Source organism: Mus caroli, unplaced genomic scaffold, assembly GCF_978045245.1.
Source record: "Mus caroli unplaced genomic scaffold, Mus_caroli_1 scaffold_11, whole genome shotgun sequence".
In the NCBI taxonomy this organism is placed as follows: Eukaryota; Metazoa; Chordata; class Mammalia; order Rodentia; family Muridae; genus Mus; species Mus caroli.
Window position 1 is genome coordinate 47,328,901 of NW_028227266.1, and position 16,786 is coordinate 47,345,686.

At 48.1% G+C, this 16,786-nt stretch overlaps 1 protein-coding gene across 2 annotated transcripts; it reads right to left on the bottom strand.

The window, feature by feature from the left end:
- Positions 1-4,874: 4,874 nt before the first annotated feature.
- On the bottom strand, positions 4,875-16,302 carry Ankk1 (ankyrin repeat and kinase domain containing 1). 2 transcript variants are annotated; one of them, XM_021172150.2, is made up of 8 exons: positions 16,088-16,302; positions 10,945-11,239; positions 9,599-9,750; positions 9,257-9,306; positions 8,632-8,787; positions 7,896-8,014; positions 7,295-7,331; positions 4,875-6,082 (listed from the first exon to the last, which is right to left on the bottom strand). In XM_021172150.2, exons 1-8 carry the CDS (start codon positions 16,270-16,272, stop codon positions 4,875-4,877), a joined length of 2,202 nt encoding a protein of 733 aa, XP_021027809.1. In that variant the 5' UTR covers positions 16,273-16,302. The 2 variants fall into 2 exon arrangements, with proteins under 2 accessions (XP_021027809.1, XP_021027808.1); XM_021172149.2 differs by having other exon boundaries at positions 4,875-6,085.
- Positions 16,303-16,786: the final 484 nt, after the last annotated feature.

Consider the following 16,786-nt stretch of genomic DNA (forward strand, 5'->3'; position numbering starts at 1 on the left):
TTCCATCCCTTCCCAGAATGTGCTGGCATGGGAAATGAGGCAGCTGTGTCCTAAGGCATCATTCCCACAGGCCCCCGAAGCCTGATTATCTGTGCCTTATTCCAAGAGGAAAATTCCTCTTGTTTAGGAGAGATGGCAAGAAGCTGAAATGCTGAGTGCTTACTCACTGCCTGGACGTTTCAGAGGCTTGGTATCAGATTCAAGTGTGACAGCACCCTAAGGTCAGAAGTGCTGCTAAATGGCTTGACTGGAGCGAAGGAACTTTCAGCAGCTTGAGGTCGTAGACACTTGTGACCCAGGCAGGCTTTGGAACCAAGTCTCCTGCCTGGACCCATCCTAGCGACCTTTTTCAGCTTCCTTCTCCAGGTTGCCTCCCCTGCTACAGGCTAGCCTGGCTTGCATCTGTCATCCTTCGTACAGCATTGCACAAAATGCCCCAGCCCCCATTGCCTATAACCAGACTCAGCACTGTGGGGTAGTACGTGTGTCCTGGGCACTAAGAGGGGAGGGAAGGGGATATAAAAATGGCCAGGTTGTATATCTGAGCAAGCAACAGGGCAGACAGTAGAGGGTGTCAGTTCAGTGCCTTCAAGAGGAGTGGCCCTCTCCGACAGGGCAAGCAGAAAAGCTTCATAGGTAGAAATTAATGGGTTGGATCTAGTGGCAGAGGGGGGAATATGTAGGACTCCATCAGGCACAGATAGAGGAACTTAGCATTAGCATGAAGGGGTTGTAGTGTGATCCTGTGACTGATGATCACCATAAAGGGATGCCCCTGAACAGATGACTAGAACAGCCATCTCTGTATCCAGAAGCCCTGGGACATCCCCTGCCCTGCTGCTTTCTCTCCCCTCTCCCACAAGCTTAAAGATTGGCTTCTCTTTTTGGCTTCACTCTGTGACCTTCTGAGTGTATCTTCTTGAGGCTATAAGGTGTTTTAGCCCCTTAGAGTTTTTTTGCAGATCACTGTATGTCCACATCCAATCTGAGAAGGTCATATAAGCCAAATAGAGCTTCCCATCTGTAGATTAACTCCCTTGGCTGTGGCTTGCTAAAATGCACTGCTCCCCCTGTTTCCATATCTGGGAGGGTTTCACCACTCACTGACTCCTCAAAGCACAAGAAGCCTCCTAAGCAGAAGTTTAGAATAGGAAAGGAATTTGACTCTGTAAATGGCAAGGAAAAAGCAGGTAAGTGGAAAGGTGTTGATGAGAAGGGACAAGAGCTGGAAGACAGAAGAGAAATGAAGTGAAGGTGAGTGCTGGTGCATGCTGGGTTCATGTGTGGTCCAGTAGCATCCTCACATCTAAAAGGTTTCTACATGCAGGGGCTGGAGCATCCACAGGCCTCCCTGTCTAGGGAGAGCCTACAGCTAATAAAACATAAAATCAAGACTCTAGCCCAGGTTTGTCTGGCCACCTTTAAGTCCTGTCATAGTTTGGAATTCCAATTTCCCATCACAGCATTCAGCTTCCCCCATTGAACACAGCTCCCTGGGATCTTTAGGATGCACTGGACAATCAGACTCTATCTGGCCTCTGCTTGGAAGGGGGGGGGGGAGGCTCTTCTCATTCTCTCACAGTGAGGCAAAGCTCCAGACTCAGGATGGACATTAGATTTTCCTGACTGGAAACCCATCACACTGCCCATAGAAATAAGCTGTCCCTCCCACATTCTGGAGCTGATGGAGTACCTCGTATGCCAGCCTCTGGCCCTTCTGAGCTCCATCCAACATTTTGATCATTCAGGAGGCTCGCTCTGATCAACCCAATGCTTAGGTTGAAAATTGACTTGAGGGGGGTAAGAATGGAGAGGTCAGTGGCTGCTTCTATCCAATATGGTTACTTCAGCTTAGCAATACTAAAAACCTGATCCCTCAGCTAACTCACCATGTTTCAAGGACTCAGCCCCACAATCCGATAGAAGTAGCCTACCTACTAAGCAATGCGGATCCCCCAAATTCCTTTCCTCTTTTACAGTCCTATTTTAGGAGTTGGGGAAACCTTCAATTAATATGGAAACAAAGGGTGAGGAGCAGGTTTGTTGGATGGGGGTGGGGGGTTAGTATTCAGTTTGGGATGATTTGAATTTAAGGGTTCTCTAGGACCTTCAAGTAGAGATGCCCAGAAAGAAATCAGGGTTCCAATTTCTAGCATCCCAACTCCTAGGCACTTTAAACACAGTGGAAACCTACTAGTGACCTTCTTCAAGCAATTTCAAGGACCTCCTTTAAACACCACCAAAAATATCCCTGTATAACTGAGAAGGTAGGTGTGTCCAAATGAAGCTTAAGATGGACACTATATCTGTCTAGGGCAACTTGAGAATACAGCAGACAGCAAAGTCTTGTTGCTCAAGTCTGAGTCCAAACTATCACCTCTGTTAGTTCTTGGAGGAAGTGATTCAAAGAAGCAAGGATCTGAGGACCTCCACAAAAGGCCATGGTCATTAGAGCCAAAGTGCTCCACAGGCACAGTCCTGACCATACCTCCATGACTCCCTTGCCTTGGGTAACAAATGCCAACGCATGCCCCCAACACTTTTATTCAAGGTTTTCCTCACCCCCTCCTAATGTGATAAACCATCTTGTGCTGTGCTTCTAACCTCCCGACTCCCATTGGCTGCTCATGCTTACTTGTGTGTGAATATGCAATTCCCACCATCTCCTCTGGTTCTTCCAGGTTCCTAGACTTGGAGCTACATCAGTATTCCAGGGTTCAAGATGGGGCATACAGACATGATCCTCCCTTCCTCCTGATCATTGCTGTAGGAGACAGAACTAGGGGTATTTTCTTAATCACAGCAGGTAGCTGGCATAGAATAGGGGGATGAAGCTAGAATAGAACAGGGAGTGAGACAATTTGCTAAATGGTTCCCTGACCCCAGGAGTTTCTACTGCTTCTCCTGGGGAAGACTTTCAACCCCACCGTGCCATAGGCATTGTTCTGTTGAGAAAGGGTTCAGAGAAAGCCTTGGGTACACCCCCTGGTGGTCATCCTTAGCCCTGGCTGCCCTGAGTCACAGAGCTCACTCACATCAGGGTCTGCCCTGCAGATTCTGCTTTAATTGGTTGAGGATCTATTTAGAGAATCCTTTATTAAGAAATTCTAATGTGTAGATGAATCTGATAGCTGCTTCCTGAAGACACAACCCAGCCAAGGCCCACCTGAGACTCATCCTTGGCTGTCCCAAACTGTCTGGAGCCCAGCTGGAGCTGGTCCAGAGACCCTAGGACAGAGGAAGTAAGACTGCCAAAGTGAACTCATGCCCAATGCAGGGTGGCACATAGGGCAGCAAGTCTCCTTTGCCCTATCTTTTGCCCCATGGTGATACTAGAGTGCTGATGGGGTGGGGAGAGGAGGCAGCAGGGAGAACCTGCCCTTCTGATATCCCTCAACAGCCACTGCCTCACTGACTACTGAACCAGGTTTCCAAATACACATGGTGAATATGAGAAGCCCTGGGGTTTCCCCATCATGCCCACGACTGGTGCGTAGTCCTGGGAGTGGGTGGGCTATATGTGTTCCTAGAGAGCACATCTCTGAGCAGCTGATAATGAGGAAAAGAAGTTCCTGCTGCTGAAGCTCCACGCCAGGCCCAGGCAAACCCCTCTCACTACCAACTCCCTCCCCGCTGCCCTGTGTCCTTCCTCACATGAGTTTACACACATATTACACACACACACACACACACACACACACACACACACACATGCATTGCGCATTCATATCTCTATCTCTTCTTACCTACTCTGACCTCTCCCATGAATGAATTTACAAAGGCATCATGTACACACCTGCAGCTTCTCTTAGCTACCCTACCTCCTTTCACATAAACTGACACACAAGCATTATGTAGGCATATGGAGCACACCAGACAAATCACATATGCATGCAAACAAGTCACCCAACTCTCCTCTGCTATCCCTGCCTCTGCCCTGTGAGCTCACAGACACATGTTTTATACACGTATGATGCATCAGTTACTACACACACATGTGTTAACTACCAAGATAACCCCCTCCCAGCTCCCATGGGTACCCATCTGATCCATATCTAGTTGGAAGAATTAGATCACATGCTTTGTTTACTCCGGGGTTGGGAACCTCATATACTGGTCAGGTTATAATAGAGAAGTGTGGGGTTGGAGACATGGAACTGGCATCCCGTAGATGAGCGCATAGCTGCAGTTTGAGAACATCCTTCCCACATTCCCAAGAGAATGTATAGGATACCAGAGGCTGAGACCAGTGCCAGAAGAAGCTCTGGTCATTGTGGTGATAGGAGCGTGGCTGAGATTAACAGTGAACAGATAAGTCCTCTGTGCTCCAAGAGCATGTTCCCTGTGTAATGCAGACATTTGACTCTCCTCCCTCAGCATAAGGTAAAGCACCTAGAATACAATTTGGAGATGAGTGGAGCCATTTCTCCTTATTTTGAGTTTTTTTCTTTATTTTGAGTTTCTTGGGAAACAGGGCTCCATTATTCAAAGGAAAGCAACAAATGGTGGCAGACATCTTGAGACTAGAGATGAAGCTTATCTTGGACACATGAACTCATCTAAAGAAAAGGGAGAGCATGACTTGTCTGGAGATGAGTGTACAGGAACTAGGATCAATTTCCCAGGCAGTCAGTAGCTTCTCCAGCTCATTGGAACCCCTAGGCTTCCTTCTGTCACTTAGGACACTGGTTCCTCTCAAGGTCAAAGGGGCAGCTGGGAAGTGACCCCTAAGATGACAAGTTTCATTTTCATAAACTTCTCTCCTTCTAAGCAAAGGAACCCTGGTCTACCTAATCTTCTGTCTGGGGTTCAGGCTTAGAAACTTCCAGAATGGCTAGTGAAGGTTCCTTGTCCTGCAAGAAGGTCACTATGCTCTACTTTGGGCTGTGCAGGGCCAGCTGCTGGGGTGTGCAGCTAACTCCACCCTTGACATCCACCTGTGCAGCAGCTTTGACTAGAACTTTGAGGATGGCTGTGTTGCCCTTGAGAGCAGCCAGGTGGGCAGGTGTCCAGCCCACATTGTTGCAAGCATGGATGTCAGCACCATACTCCAGAAGGTGGGTGATGCCCAGGAAGGTTCCTTTATGCACTGCCAGATGGAGAGGAGTCCAGCCTGACTGCTCAGCAGCATTGGGGTTGGCCCCACACTGTAGCAGTGCCAGCATCACCCCCTCCTCCCCATGGAAGGCAGCCAGGTGCAGGGGAGTCCATTGCATACTTCCAAGAGCATCTAGGTCTACATGGCTCTTGGCCAACAGATGGATGATCTCCAGGTGACCCTTGTAAGTGGCTAGGTGCAGGGGTGTCCATCCCTGTTGTGTGCGTAGCTCAAGGCTGGCTCCATATCTGAGAAGCATCTTAAAGATAAGGTCCTTGCCCCTGGCTGCGGCAATGTGCAAAGGGCTGTAGCCACTGTGGTCAAGGGCATCAGGGAGTGCCCCACATTTTAGCAGGTGCTGAATGGCTCTCACTTTCCCCCTCTCCACTGCCAGGTGCAGGGGTGTCCTCAGGTTTCTCTGCTGAGCATCCAGCTCTGCTCCCTGTCCTGACAGAAGCTTGACCAAGCCAATGTGACCAAAGTAGGCTGCAATATGAAGGGGAGTCTTGCCTTCAGCCTCGTGTGGGCTGAGGTCAGCCTGACGGGAGACCAGAAGCCGTGCCACATTCTCAAAGTTGTTCTGTGCAGCCAGGTGGAGTGGGGTCCAGCCCTCATGCTCCCGTGCATTCACTAGGGCCCCGTGGTCCAGGAGCAGACGGGCAGTGTGGTCATCCCCATTCTGGGCTGCAAAATGCAGTGGGGCCCAGCCATCTTCATCTGCCAGGTTGGTATCAGCACCATGTGCCAGGAGCAGGGCACAGAGGTCAGGCTGCTGGTCCTGGGTGGCAATGAGGAGTGGCGTATAGCCAGAGGCTGTCTGGCAGTCTACATCAACCTCATGGGACAGCAGCAGCCTCACCTGTTCCAAGCTGCCTCCGGCCACTAGAAAGTGTAGGGGAGTCACCCTATTCTCATAGATATCACTTGCGACCAAGCTCTTGCTATCAGAGAGCTGTAGGATCCACTTCAAGGAGTCACTTGAAACTGCTAAGAGAAAGAGATAGATTAAAAAAAAATTATTATATCCTAACCTGTTCAGAGGTCACCTTATGCATTCCCCTGCCTCTTGGTGAAACTTTCCAGAAACAGCTTAGGCTTGAGGGTAATGGCTTTCATGGTATCCAGGATCACTGATTCTGTTAGGGCTTTGAATCTGTGGTTTTTGTTTTTTGTTTGTTTGTTTGTTTTGTTTTGTTTTGTTTTATTGCAGAGGGGGCAAGATGAACTGAGGCTGGGAGGCCTGGTTGAAAATCATAACTCCACCCATTAAGTATCCCCTGGCCTATGTTTCTCTGAGCCTCCATGTGAGGCTCTTTAAAAGGGAGGTGAACAGTGCTGGCTTACTCTCCCAGTGGGAAGACAGATTAGGTGGGTAAGAATGTTCAGAGAAGAACCTGGGAGGAAGGCAGGCTGTGGAAGTCAGAACTGCTCTAGAACTTGGGTTTGTATGCTATCAGATCTTCAGGTCTTACCACCTCCTGATCCATCTACAGGTGCCTCAGAACTGAGTAGTGTCCACTGCTAAGAACCAATCCCTACGGATTCTGATTTTTACAGGGTAGGCACTGGACACATTTTTTCCTCATCTTTTCTCTTTTTCTTTCTTTCTCTTTCTTTCTCTTTCTCTTTCTCTTTCTTCCTCTCTTCCTCTTCCTCTTCCTCTTCCTCTTCCTCCTCCTCCTCTTCCTCTTCTCCTCCTCCTCCTCCTCCTCCTCCTCCTCCCCCTCCCCCTCCCCCTCCCCCTCCCCCTCCCCCTCCCCCTCCCCTCCCCTCCCCTCCCCTCCCCTCCCCTCCCCTCCCCTCCCCTCCCCTCCCCTCCCCTCCCCTCCTCTTCTCTTCTCTTCTCTTCTCTTCTCTTCTCTTCTCTTCTCTTCTCTTCTCTTCTCTTCTCTTCTCTTCTCTTCTCTTCTCTTCTCTTCTCTTCTCTTTTCTCTTCTTTCAAATAAGTGTAACAAAAAGACAGTACTCAGAGCCAGTGTTCTATCTCTCAGGGCAGACACAGGGAGACTACTCTCTTAAGAGAACAACCATGAAGGGGAAACTGACCCAGAACTCCAAGAGTCTGGGTTTTTCTGAGCCACCCCTTATGTGTAAAGCCTGAGAGAGAGGGGGGACAAGGAAAATGAGTTAGGAGAATGGATTACATCCTTTCATCCATGTGGAGTCTTCGGTCCCTTCTCAGCACTACAGACTCACCACTGTCTGCAATCTCCTGGTTGACCTCCTTGCTGACCTGCAAAGTAATGTGCAGGGTGGATCATCAGAGATCAGCTCTGGTCCTCCCTGCCCTTCCTCCTTCCAAATTGACATCCTGCCCTTCCTGGGAGATCTTCCTATACCTCTGCCCCACCAGTACATGTACAGAAGAAATCACTAAGCAGAGGAGTTCTGAGGCTTTGCCTTCATTTAGAGACTTCAAGGTAGATCTCTGGAACCCCTGATAGTCCCTGCCAGTTCCCATATCAGAGTAGAAACAGGAGACTTGAAGAATGATGTTGACATCCAACTGTGACAGCTTAGGATAAGGTCCTTCCCAGGGACTCTGAGCCATAGCACCCATGGCCTTTAGAGAACAGTTGGGTAAATAAGGGAAGGTTTCTTCCCCTATGGATACTGGAGACTTCCAGCTAGTCTCCCTGGATTAGAAAGTATGGGCTAGCTTCGCTTATGGTTCCCACACCACCCTGAGCAATCAAGTGGCCTTTGTATATTCACTCTCAGGCTATCGAGAGACCATAGATGTCACACAGTGGCTTCCAGTATCCCCACAGTGACGCGCCTAGCCTGTCAAATCCACCTTGTGGGGCTGGCTCAGCGATGGCTTGCAAGACACCTTCCGGGTCAGGGCTTCACACCCAGGGTCTGTCACGGGGCTCTGGAACAGGGACAGTAGCATGTCTGTCTCGATGGTCACATCTGCTCCACAAGAAGTAAGGGTAGGGGAAATAGGAAACAGACAAGCTCAATGGTACTTACTACATTTCAGATATTCTGATGTTTCTCATATTCCCTTAAACACATTCCTAGGTTTATGTGCGTTTCCATTTGCCCACAATGACACTGGAAACTGAGCCCACTCTTGACATAGCTGGGGTACACTTGACAACTTGGTGACCCTCTGAAGGTAAGCCTTTTTTCACAGAAAAAGAAGGCAAGGATCTCTAAGATGTTCACCCCTCTGCGTGTTAACCCTAGAGGATCAAATAGCCTCATTCCACTCAACCTATGACTTTATAGATTCTACAGTATTGAAAGTCCCCGGAGACAGCTATAGAGCTCAGTGGCAGGACTGGGTCAGATGCTATGGTTTCTACTTGCTGACTCTACCTCCCTTAGGCACACAGAGAACACTGTCTAACAAAGTCTATCCTCAGCTGTGTAGCTCAGAGAACCTGTCTCCCAGCCCCACCCTGAAGATGTCTTATATATCATTTTGAGCTCTAATGCCAAGGGTGTCTCTGCATGTGTCTCAGGAGAAGGTTGTCTTTGTCTCTCCCCTTCTAGTTCCTGGGTAGGGAGTAGTGAGCAGATACTTAGGAAGCATGGCCTCTTCTTAGGGTCTTGGTCCCAACAGCGCTTCATCAGGTTCACCATTTGATGTACCTCCTCTGGCCACTCAGCAGAGACATCCTGCAAGGAGGGCCTCATGCCTGCAGCTACCCGGATGATAATAGTCATCATATTGAGCCCTGTAAGAGAAGGGTCAGGTAGTGTGGTCATATGACTGGCAAGTGGGTGGAAGCTGGGAGGATCCTAACAGGATAGGAATGCAGTGGGTGTCCTATACATGTTCAGTGAGTAGACAGTTGAGTCTAGGACCTAGCTGAGGCTCCAACTGAGCAGCTTTGTCACCGGTCCAGTTCTAGCAAAGACTCAAGATGATTCCTGCATCCTTTCTCTGTGCAAAGGCAGAAGAAGAGACAAACAGGCCCAGAGAAAGGCTTTGGCCTTCCACACTGTAAAGTGTAGTGGCTTGAGTGTTAATGTCTTGAAGCGAGGTCAAGGCTGATGCTTGCTCACTATTTCAGAAGTTTTAGCACTTGGGGACAGAGGGAGCAGAGTAAGGTGGAAATCCATAAGAGCTCATACTGCGGTTCACACATTGTCCTGTGTTCTCCAACCTCAACCTCCCATAGGTGTAGACCATGATCATGTTACCTGCATAGGGTTTCTTCTGAGTGAGAATCTCCCAGATGACAATTGCAAAGCTGCAGTGGGGAATATAGTAGCAGAGAGACTTAGTCTAGTATCCATGATCCCTAGCCAGGGGCACCCCACAGTCTCCTTGGTCTAGTAGCCATAATTTTTAGCCATGAGGCCCCACAGTCTCTACAATCCCAGGTAAAGTGTCTCCAGGTCCCCCTCATCTTTCCCAGGCCTGGGGTTCATCAACACTTGGAGGAACCAGGCTCAGTCCTTATTCTACCCTGCCTGTTAGCAGTAGGGATCCAGCCAGGGTAGCAACCTGCCACATGACACAGAACCCAGCTGCCCACTCACCTGTACACATCATATTCAGGCCCCGGAGCCTTGCTATTCTCCAGGAACATTTCAGGAGGGATGTAGCTGAGTGTCCCCCTCAGAGCTGATCTCTCAATGTACTGCTTCTGGGTTGACTGCTCCATCCACTTGGACAGGCCAAAATCTGAAATCTGGGAGAAAGCAGGACAGATGTCAAGGACAAGGCTGCAACAGACACCTTCTAGAAGCCATCTGTGGCCCACTTCCCACTCACTGCCACTGTCAGTATATCCTGTTTTAATATAGGACATGTGGTTTTCAACTTCACTGGCTCTCAACTCTACTGACCACTACCTAGATGATCTTGAATTGGTCATTCATGTTCACAGACCTCGGTTTTCTCATCTGTAGGCTGGGAATCTATACATCTTCAATCCTTGTTCTTCACATTTCCATGAATCCTGAAACACTCACACCAATCTGTTTATCCTCTGCTTCTAGCCTGTCAGACTGTCATCCATTAGGGAACAATGAGATCAGGTATTGAGATACCTCTGTAAATCCCATACTCTCATGATGGCTCTGTAGTCACATAGCATATACATATGCATTAAAAACATATCTCACTCATGCTTGAGACCTCTTACCTGCTGCCTCTACAACTTTGCATAAGCTGAAAAACAAGTTTTGTAGAATGCCCATATACATTGCAACTAGGGTCAGAAAATGAAGACCCAAAGGTGTAACTAGAGGATATAAGAGGCCCTGATAGGGAGATCAAGAAAGGTCTCCCCAAGGAGGTGACGATTAATTGGGCTGAGACATGATTAGGACTTTGCTAGATGAAGAGAGGGTGGGGGAAGAAAATGTACAAAGGTATCGATGGCATAAAAAATATTATTGAAGGTTTGAGCGCTGAAGCAAAAGGCCATCACCACTTACTAAAAATCTCCTTTATACACATTCCTTCCTCAGACAAAGAACATGAGGGGAAGAGGTTATTCTATCAGTTTTAGAAGTGTGGCCCAGCAGGCGGATTTCTGAGTTTGAGGCCAGCTTGGTCTACAAAGTGAGTTCCAGGACATCCATGGCTACACAGAGAAATCCTGTTTTTAAAAACAAAACAACAATAACAACAACAACAAACAAAACAAACAAACAAACAAACAAAAGAAGTGTGGCCCAGAGAGCATTGTGGACATCACAGCTCCTGTCTCCTGTCCCAAAGTTGTCTACTCATCCATCTCTGTTTCAGACTTAACCCCTGTGTTCACTATTTATTCAAACAAAGAAAAATGACTCAAGTTCTTGGCTGGTTCAATGATTGGAACATAGACAATCCTGCTATATGGAAGAGGTCTAGCGTACATCGTTAGGGCCCTCACCTTGACATGCATGTTGTTGTCCAGCAGGATGTTGCCTGGCTTAAGGTCCAGGTGGAGCAGGGGTGGCTTAATGCTGTGGAGGAAGTTCATGGCCAAGCTGGTCTCGTGGATGATGCGGAGTTTGAGTGGCCAGCAGAGGCTGTGGGTAGGTAGTGTCTTCTCCAGGGAACCACTGGCCATGAACTCCATCACAATGCCCAGGGGCTGCTTACAGACCCCATAGATGGACACGATGTGTTGAAACTTAATCTTCTCCATTTTGACTGCTTCTTCAAAGAGGCAACTCACCTCAGAGCTGTGGAGAGCCAGGAATGAGATGGAGGAAGAGGGAACAGGAATTACCAGGGCATGTGGCAAAATGCACGAATGCAGCATGCTACAAGCTAACTAGGCCCAGAGAAACCTCAGGAGCTCCCAAGATAGTGGAAGAAATGTGAGAGGCGTGTAAGAGTGTCAGCAGGCAGCCAGGCCTGGGGTTCAAGCAGTTATCCATGAAAGGGTGAGATGTTTGCAGGCTTGGGTGTCTATCTATTCTGCAGAGCCATTCACAAAACGAACACAACCTACCATTTATCCTGCCCACTTGCTTACATGTTCATCTTCCCTAGCAGCTGCTTTCAAACCCTTGGAAGACCAGAATTATGCTTCCTGATTCTATTTTAAAATAGCATCTGTTACCATTTTGATTATGAAAATAATATATGCACCTTGTAGAAAACCTAGGAGATGCAGACAGCTATAAAAAAGAGAGAGAGAGAGAGAGAGAAACCTTGCAGAGTTGGCCTTGGCAAACATTTTAGTGTGTTCTTTTATGACGTTTTTCCAGGAGTCTCTCTTTTTCTATGTTCTATCACTTGCCTGCACTGTTTTTCTCCTGAAGCACGGTCTTTAATGGAAAGTAGAGTAGTCTGTGTTATGGATGAACTATAATTAGTACTCTTTGCCTCCCCCCCACACACACACACATTGCCATGCACTGCACAATACATCTTTGTGAGAATGAACTGAAATCAGGACCGAAGGGGAAGCCCGTAAAAGACACACGGCAGGTCCTCTTGCTCATTGCACTGTGTGTGCCCACAGAACTGTAAATATGCAAATTGCAAGAGACTGGGGATTGAGGGGATAGGGATTAAGGAGGAATGACATTTTAAAAAGCTGTGTTAATGCTGCAGTGGGGTGATCCTGACACGTGCTCTCAGGGTCACCCTGGGAAACTCGTCATGGGGTCTGGCCTCTAGGAACAGCTACCACTCTCCAGACATCTGAGAAGCTGGCGACTGCAGGGCTAGCCTCCTCTATCCCTTCTCTGCTATACCAGACAGCTCTGGGGTGTTTTCACTGTCCACTCTCTCTTTCTTGGGTGTATAGAAAATAAAATAATGTCGGCCCTGAGGCAGACAAATTACTGGGACTTTAGGTAACGCTGTGCTGCCCTCACGGTTTAGTTCTTCCACTTGAGGATTCTCTGAGCCTCAGTTTGAACCTGCAGAATGGGAATAATAGTAACTGCTCCACACAGCTCCCAGCCACATCAACTTCTTTGGTAGGTTTCTGTCTCTCTGGCCTCGGCTTCCATTGCCCCAGCAGACAGTTCCAACAACTTTTCTCTTATTATGGTCATGTCCACTTTCTCCTGCATCTCTCCTGCAGTCTCTGTGCTCTCCTTCTCTGTCTCCTTGCCTAATTTAGAATGCTTGGATCTTGTGCTCATCTCAGATGCTCTACTCATCCTACCCTGTATCCTACTTTCTCTGCTCACCATCACCATCTCCAATCAGACATTTGGTGCTTTGAATCTGCACATGTCAGAAGCTTGTCTCTCAGTCTCCCCATAAGACTGTCTTCTCCTTTAGCCTTATGCATCTCAGCCAGTATGCTTCCCATCCTCCAGGCCCCATACCGGTCCTGGATTCATCTTTATCTCATTCTCACCACCAACTCCATCACTGACATTCAGCAAGTATCTGGCTACTTCTGTCCACCTCTGCCATTTACCCTTTACCTCTGAACCCAAGCCTCCTAAATGGCCTTTCTGCTGTTGCCCCAAATACTTTTAAATATTAAATGTACATAGTAGGGAATAGAGAGATGGTTTCTCAATTAAGCATGCATACTTTCTTACAGGGTATCCAAGTTCTGATTCTAGCATCCACGTGAAGTGGCTCACAATCACGTGAAACTCTAGATCCAGGTGGGTCTGGTGCCTGCTCTGATCCAGGTGGGTGGGTCTGTGCATCTGGTGGCCTTCTTCTCCCTCAGCATTGAAAACAAGGGTCTCTTAAATCCTGACAAAGGTCCTTGTAATCTCCTCACCCTCACCCCGTCAACACTCTCTGATCTCATCACTTCCTAACCCATCCCTCTCTCTCTCTCTGCCCATGTGCAGAGTGTGTTGCCACTCCAAGAACTCTGCATGTGTTGTCTCCTCTGCCAAGACACCTTCTCTCACAGAACCACATAGCCTGCTCATTCATCTGCTCCAAAGACAACTTGGGTTGTCTTAATTAGTGAGTATTTCAGAAACAAGCCTGTATAATTGGCAACACAACCTCAACTCTATTCCTTCCGACGCCCACACATGCAGATGGCCCACAGATTAATATTTCTAGATCAAATGTATTCTTAGGAGATCCCACTACTCAATTCTCCTTATTCTTAACCAGCTGAGAAAATGTCTAGTAGCCCTTACGGCTATAAATAGAAACTGTACTTGCTCAATTGCTCGTTGTTTCCTTCATTAGAATCTAAGCCCCGTGAGGGCAGGGCCTCAAACATTCAGTTTGGGTTTAGAACCTAAAACACACAGCATGTGAATATTAATTGTAGCATATGCTTACCCTTGTAAACTCTTTTTGATTGAAGGCTCTCTTTTGCTTAGCGTATGTGAACTTCCACAAACCTGGTCTTTTTTTTCTACCAAGGCCATCATTCAACAAATATCCATTTGATAATAACTATGTGCCAAACACTAGTCGGACTGAAGTTCCCATTGTCATCGAGTGACATCCTGGTGGGTCCTGTCTTCCTCTGGCATTCCAGGAAGTGTGTAGACCTCAGCAGCCTTCTTTGGTTTGCCTCCCACAGTCAACTAGCACAAGGCCATGTCACTCCTCAACACCATTCCTTTCCCTCTATCTCTACTACCAGCACTACATTCTGGGTCTCCATCATCGCTGGCCTGAAGATTTAAGTCTCTTAACAAGGACAGCATCCATTCTCCCATCTAGTCCATTCCCTAAACTGCACATCTGGTTGATTCCTGTCCACACTTGTTGAGCAGCCCGGTTGCAAACCCTTCAGTGGCTTTCCCCTGCTCCTTCACATTGTCAGTTCTAGCTGCAAGGCCTTTTTCTTATCTCTTCACACACCATGCCCCTCCTTCACAGGGCCTTTATATGTCCCATTCGTGCAAACTTTCTCCTCACCTACTTAAGTCACACTCTTTCTTCACATTTTAGCTCCAGGGTAACTTTCTCAGGGGGAGGTTTTCTGATCTCAGGCAAACCTTTGTCAGGAAGAGCTCAGAGGACTACACACGATTTGTTTCCTGCCTGTGTCACAGGAGTGCATTCAGATTGTGCTTAACATCTTTCCTCTGAGCTGCAAGATCCATAGAGTGGTAACATGTCTGCTTCACTCATTATTTCCTCCCAGGGGCCATTATTGTGCTTTGCACTTAGTAAAGAGCAATTATTCTTCATCAAGTGGATGGATGGATGGATGGATGGATGGATGGATGGATGGATGGATGGATGGATGGATGGGGGAGCTAATAAAGCAATAATCACAAAGCTCCAAAGACAGCCATCCACAATAACATCCACTAGCTACACTCAACGAATTCCTCAATACTCAATGAGTCTTAAGAGCTAGGGAAGGAAAGCTGGCTGTAGTTTTTAATCACAATCACAGACAGGCAGGTCAACACCATCCACTTTCTCATGCTATTTGTTAAAAACATATTTCCTTGTGTGCATGTGTGTGTGAATGCACATGTGTCACCATTCATGTGTGTGTGTGTGTGTGTGTGTGTGTGTGTGTGTGTAAGTCACAGGATAACTTGCAGGAGCCCATTCTCTCCTTCTACCATGTGGGTCCTGGGGGTCAAACTCAGGTCATCTAGCTTGGCAGCCAATGCCTTTATTTGCTGAGTCAGCTCACCAGCTTTCCTTGCATTCTTTATTTCAAAGACTATACATGGTTTGGATAAACCTAACATTCCAGAGCTAAGAGTCCTCTAGGCAGAGAAAAGAACTAATGCAAAAGCTTCTCTTGTGTGTGTGTGTGTGTGTGTGTGTGTGTGTGTGTGTGTGTGTGATCAAATCACAGTAAACACAATAAATAACATCTAAGTAAGCACCATTGTGTGTCCAGTTGATGCCCCAAGAGGTGCTATGGCACACATGTTTTCATACTCAGGCCTAACATCTCGGAATGTCTCATTCCTGGCTGTAAGAGGAAGCACATAGCAGGAACACACAACACACAATAAGGCCAGAGGTGCTAACAAAGAAGAGGCTGTAGCATAAACTCTGACAGCCAGGATCTAAAGCAGACAGATAGCATGGGTGATGGACTTGACTTCCCAGCAGGACTTACGTTAACTGGCAAGTGACCTGGGCTCTGCCACAGTTAATCCCCTGTGGAAGGCCAGCAGTGTGGCATCAGCTTCCTGTTGGTTTCTACTGGGGCAACGTCTAGCCTCGCAGCCCCTTTAGCCTACAGTTGGTGGCATGGAAAAAGAGAAGGTGACACATTACAGGTCACTGAGCCAAGTGTCACATTTCTTGGAAAGCTCAATGCTACCCTGAAAAGATGGAGTAAAGAGCAGTGTCCAAGCTTCATTATATATCCAGAAGGAGGCAAAGTAAGGTTGAGAGGCCAGGCCAACAAAGGAAATTTTGCAAGTCAATTCCTACTCACGGTTGACTTCTTAGGATGCCAACAAGCACGCATTGTTTGCCTATTTATTTCAGGTTCAGAGAAAGAACCTCTTCTGAGGAAATTCAGATCACAGGGCTCATTTAAAAGCACCTGGACAGTAAACCCCAACCCCAGTTTATCCCTTTCCTCTGAGCTCCCTAGGCCAAAAACTTGTTCTACCTCAGTCTCTGCTCTGTGGAAGTGGGCCATCAGCTACCTGGTGGTTTCCTTCCGGAGGCACGGGGAGCACTTGATGGCATACTGAGTCCTCCAGCGCTTGTGCCTCGCCTGGAACACCTTGCTGAAGCCACCACTGGCTACTAGGTGCCATTCTTCCTCAAAATCATCACTCTTGAAGACGGTGAGGCTGCCCAGCTGCTGCTCCAAGGGACCGACTGCCATGGGGTTCAGAAGCCTCCTGGCTCTGTGTGGCACTATATACTCCCCTGTGCTTCTGCACCTCACCTTATTCTGGCAGCAAGCTGGGTGGCTCCAAGAGCCTCTGCTTCCTGCTCTTCAGGTCTGGGAGGGTGGGAATGATGAGGTGAGCCAGTCCTCCCTCCTTCTTCTTCTGCCAAGGTGCGGAAACCCAGCCAGCCCAGAGCCCGAGGCTGCAGAAGGGAGGAAAAGACCTGGTCCTGGAAGAGGGCATGCCCCTCTCAGGTAGCTTTTTCTTCCTCAGTCCCAGCTAGCTCAGCCTAGCAGAGTTAGGGAGGGCCAGAGCTGTGCTTGCAGCTGGAAGTCAGATCACAGCAGGAGAGGCTGGCCTGGCATTGTGGCCCAATGTTAAGTGGGAGCAGGCTGATTCGTATCTTCCTGCTACCCCTCCACAGAGAACTTGAGCATGGGGCAAATGGCAGCATTTGCCTATAGCAACTATAGTGCATGTGTTCTTTAGTCATGCCGGACAATGTCT

What these genes read in the sequence shown, in the direction of transcription:
- Ankk1 (XM_021172149.2), bottom strand. Translation starts at nt 16,272, where the DNA reads ATGGCAGTCGGTCCCTTGGAGCAGCAGCTGGGCAGCCTCACCGTCTTC. An exon ending in CTCCGGAAGGAAACCACCAG is followed by an intron (nt 11,240 to 16,087) that starts GTAGCTGATGGC and finishes GGCTCTCCACAG; the next exon opens with CTCTGAGGTGAGTTGCCTCT. An exon ending in TCAGAAGAAACCCTATGCAG is followed by an intron (nt 8,788 to 9,256) that starts GTAACATGATCA and finishes CTTCTCTTACAG; the next exon opens with GGCTCAATATGATGACTATT.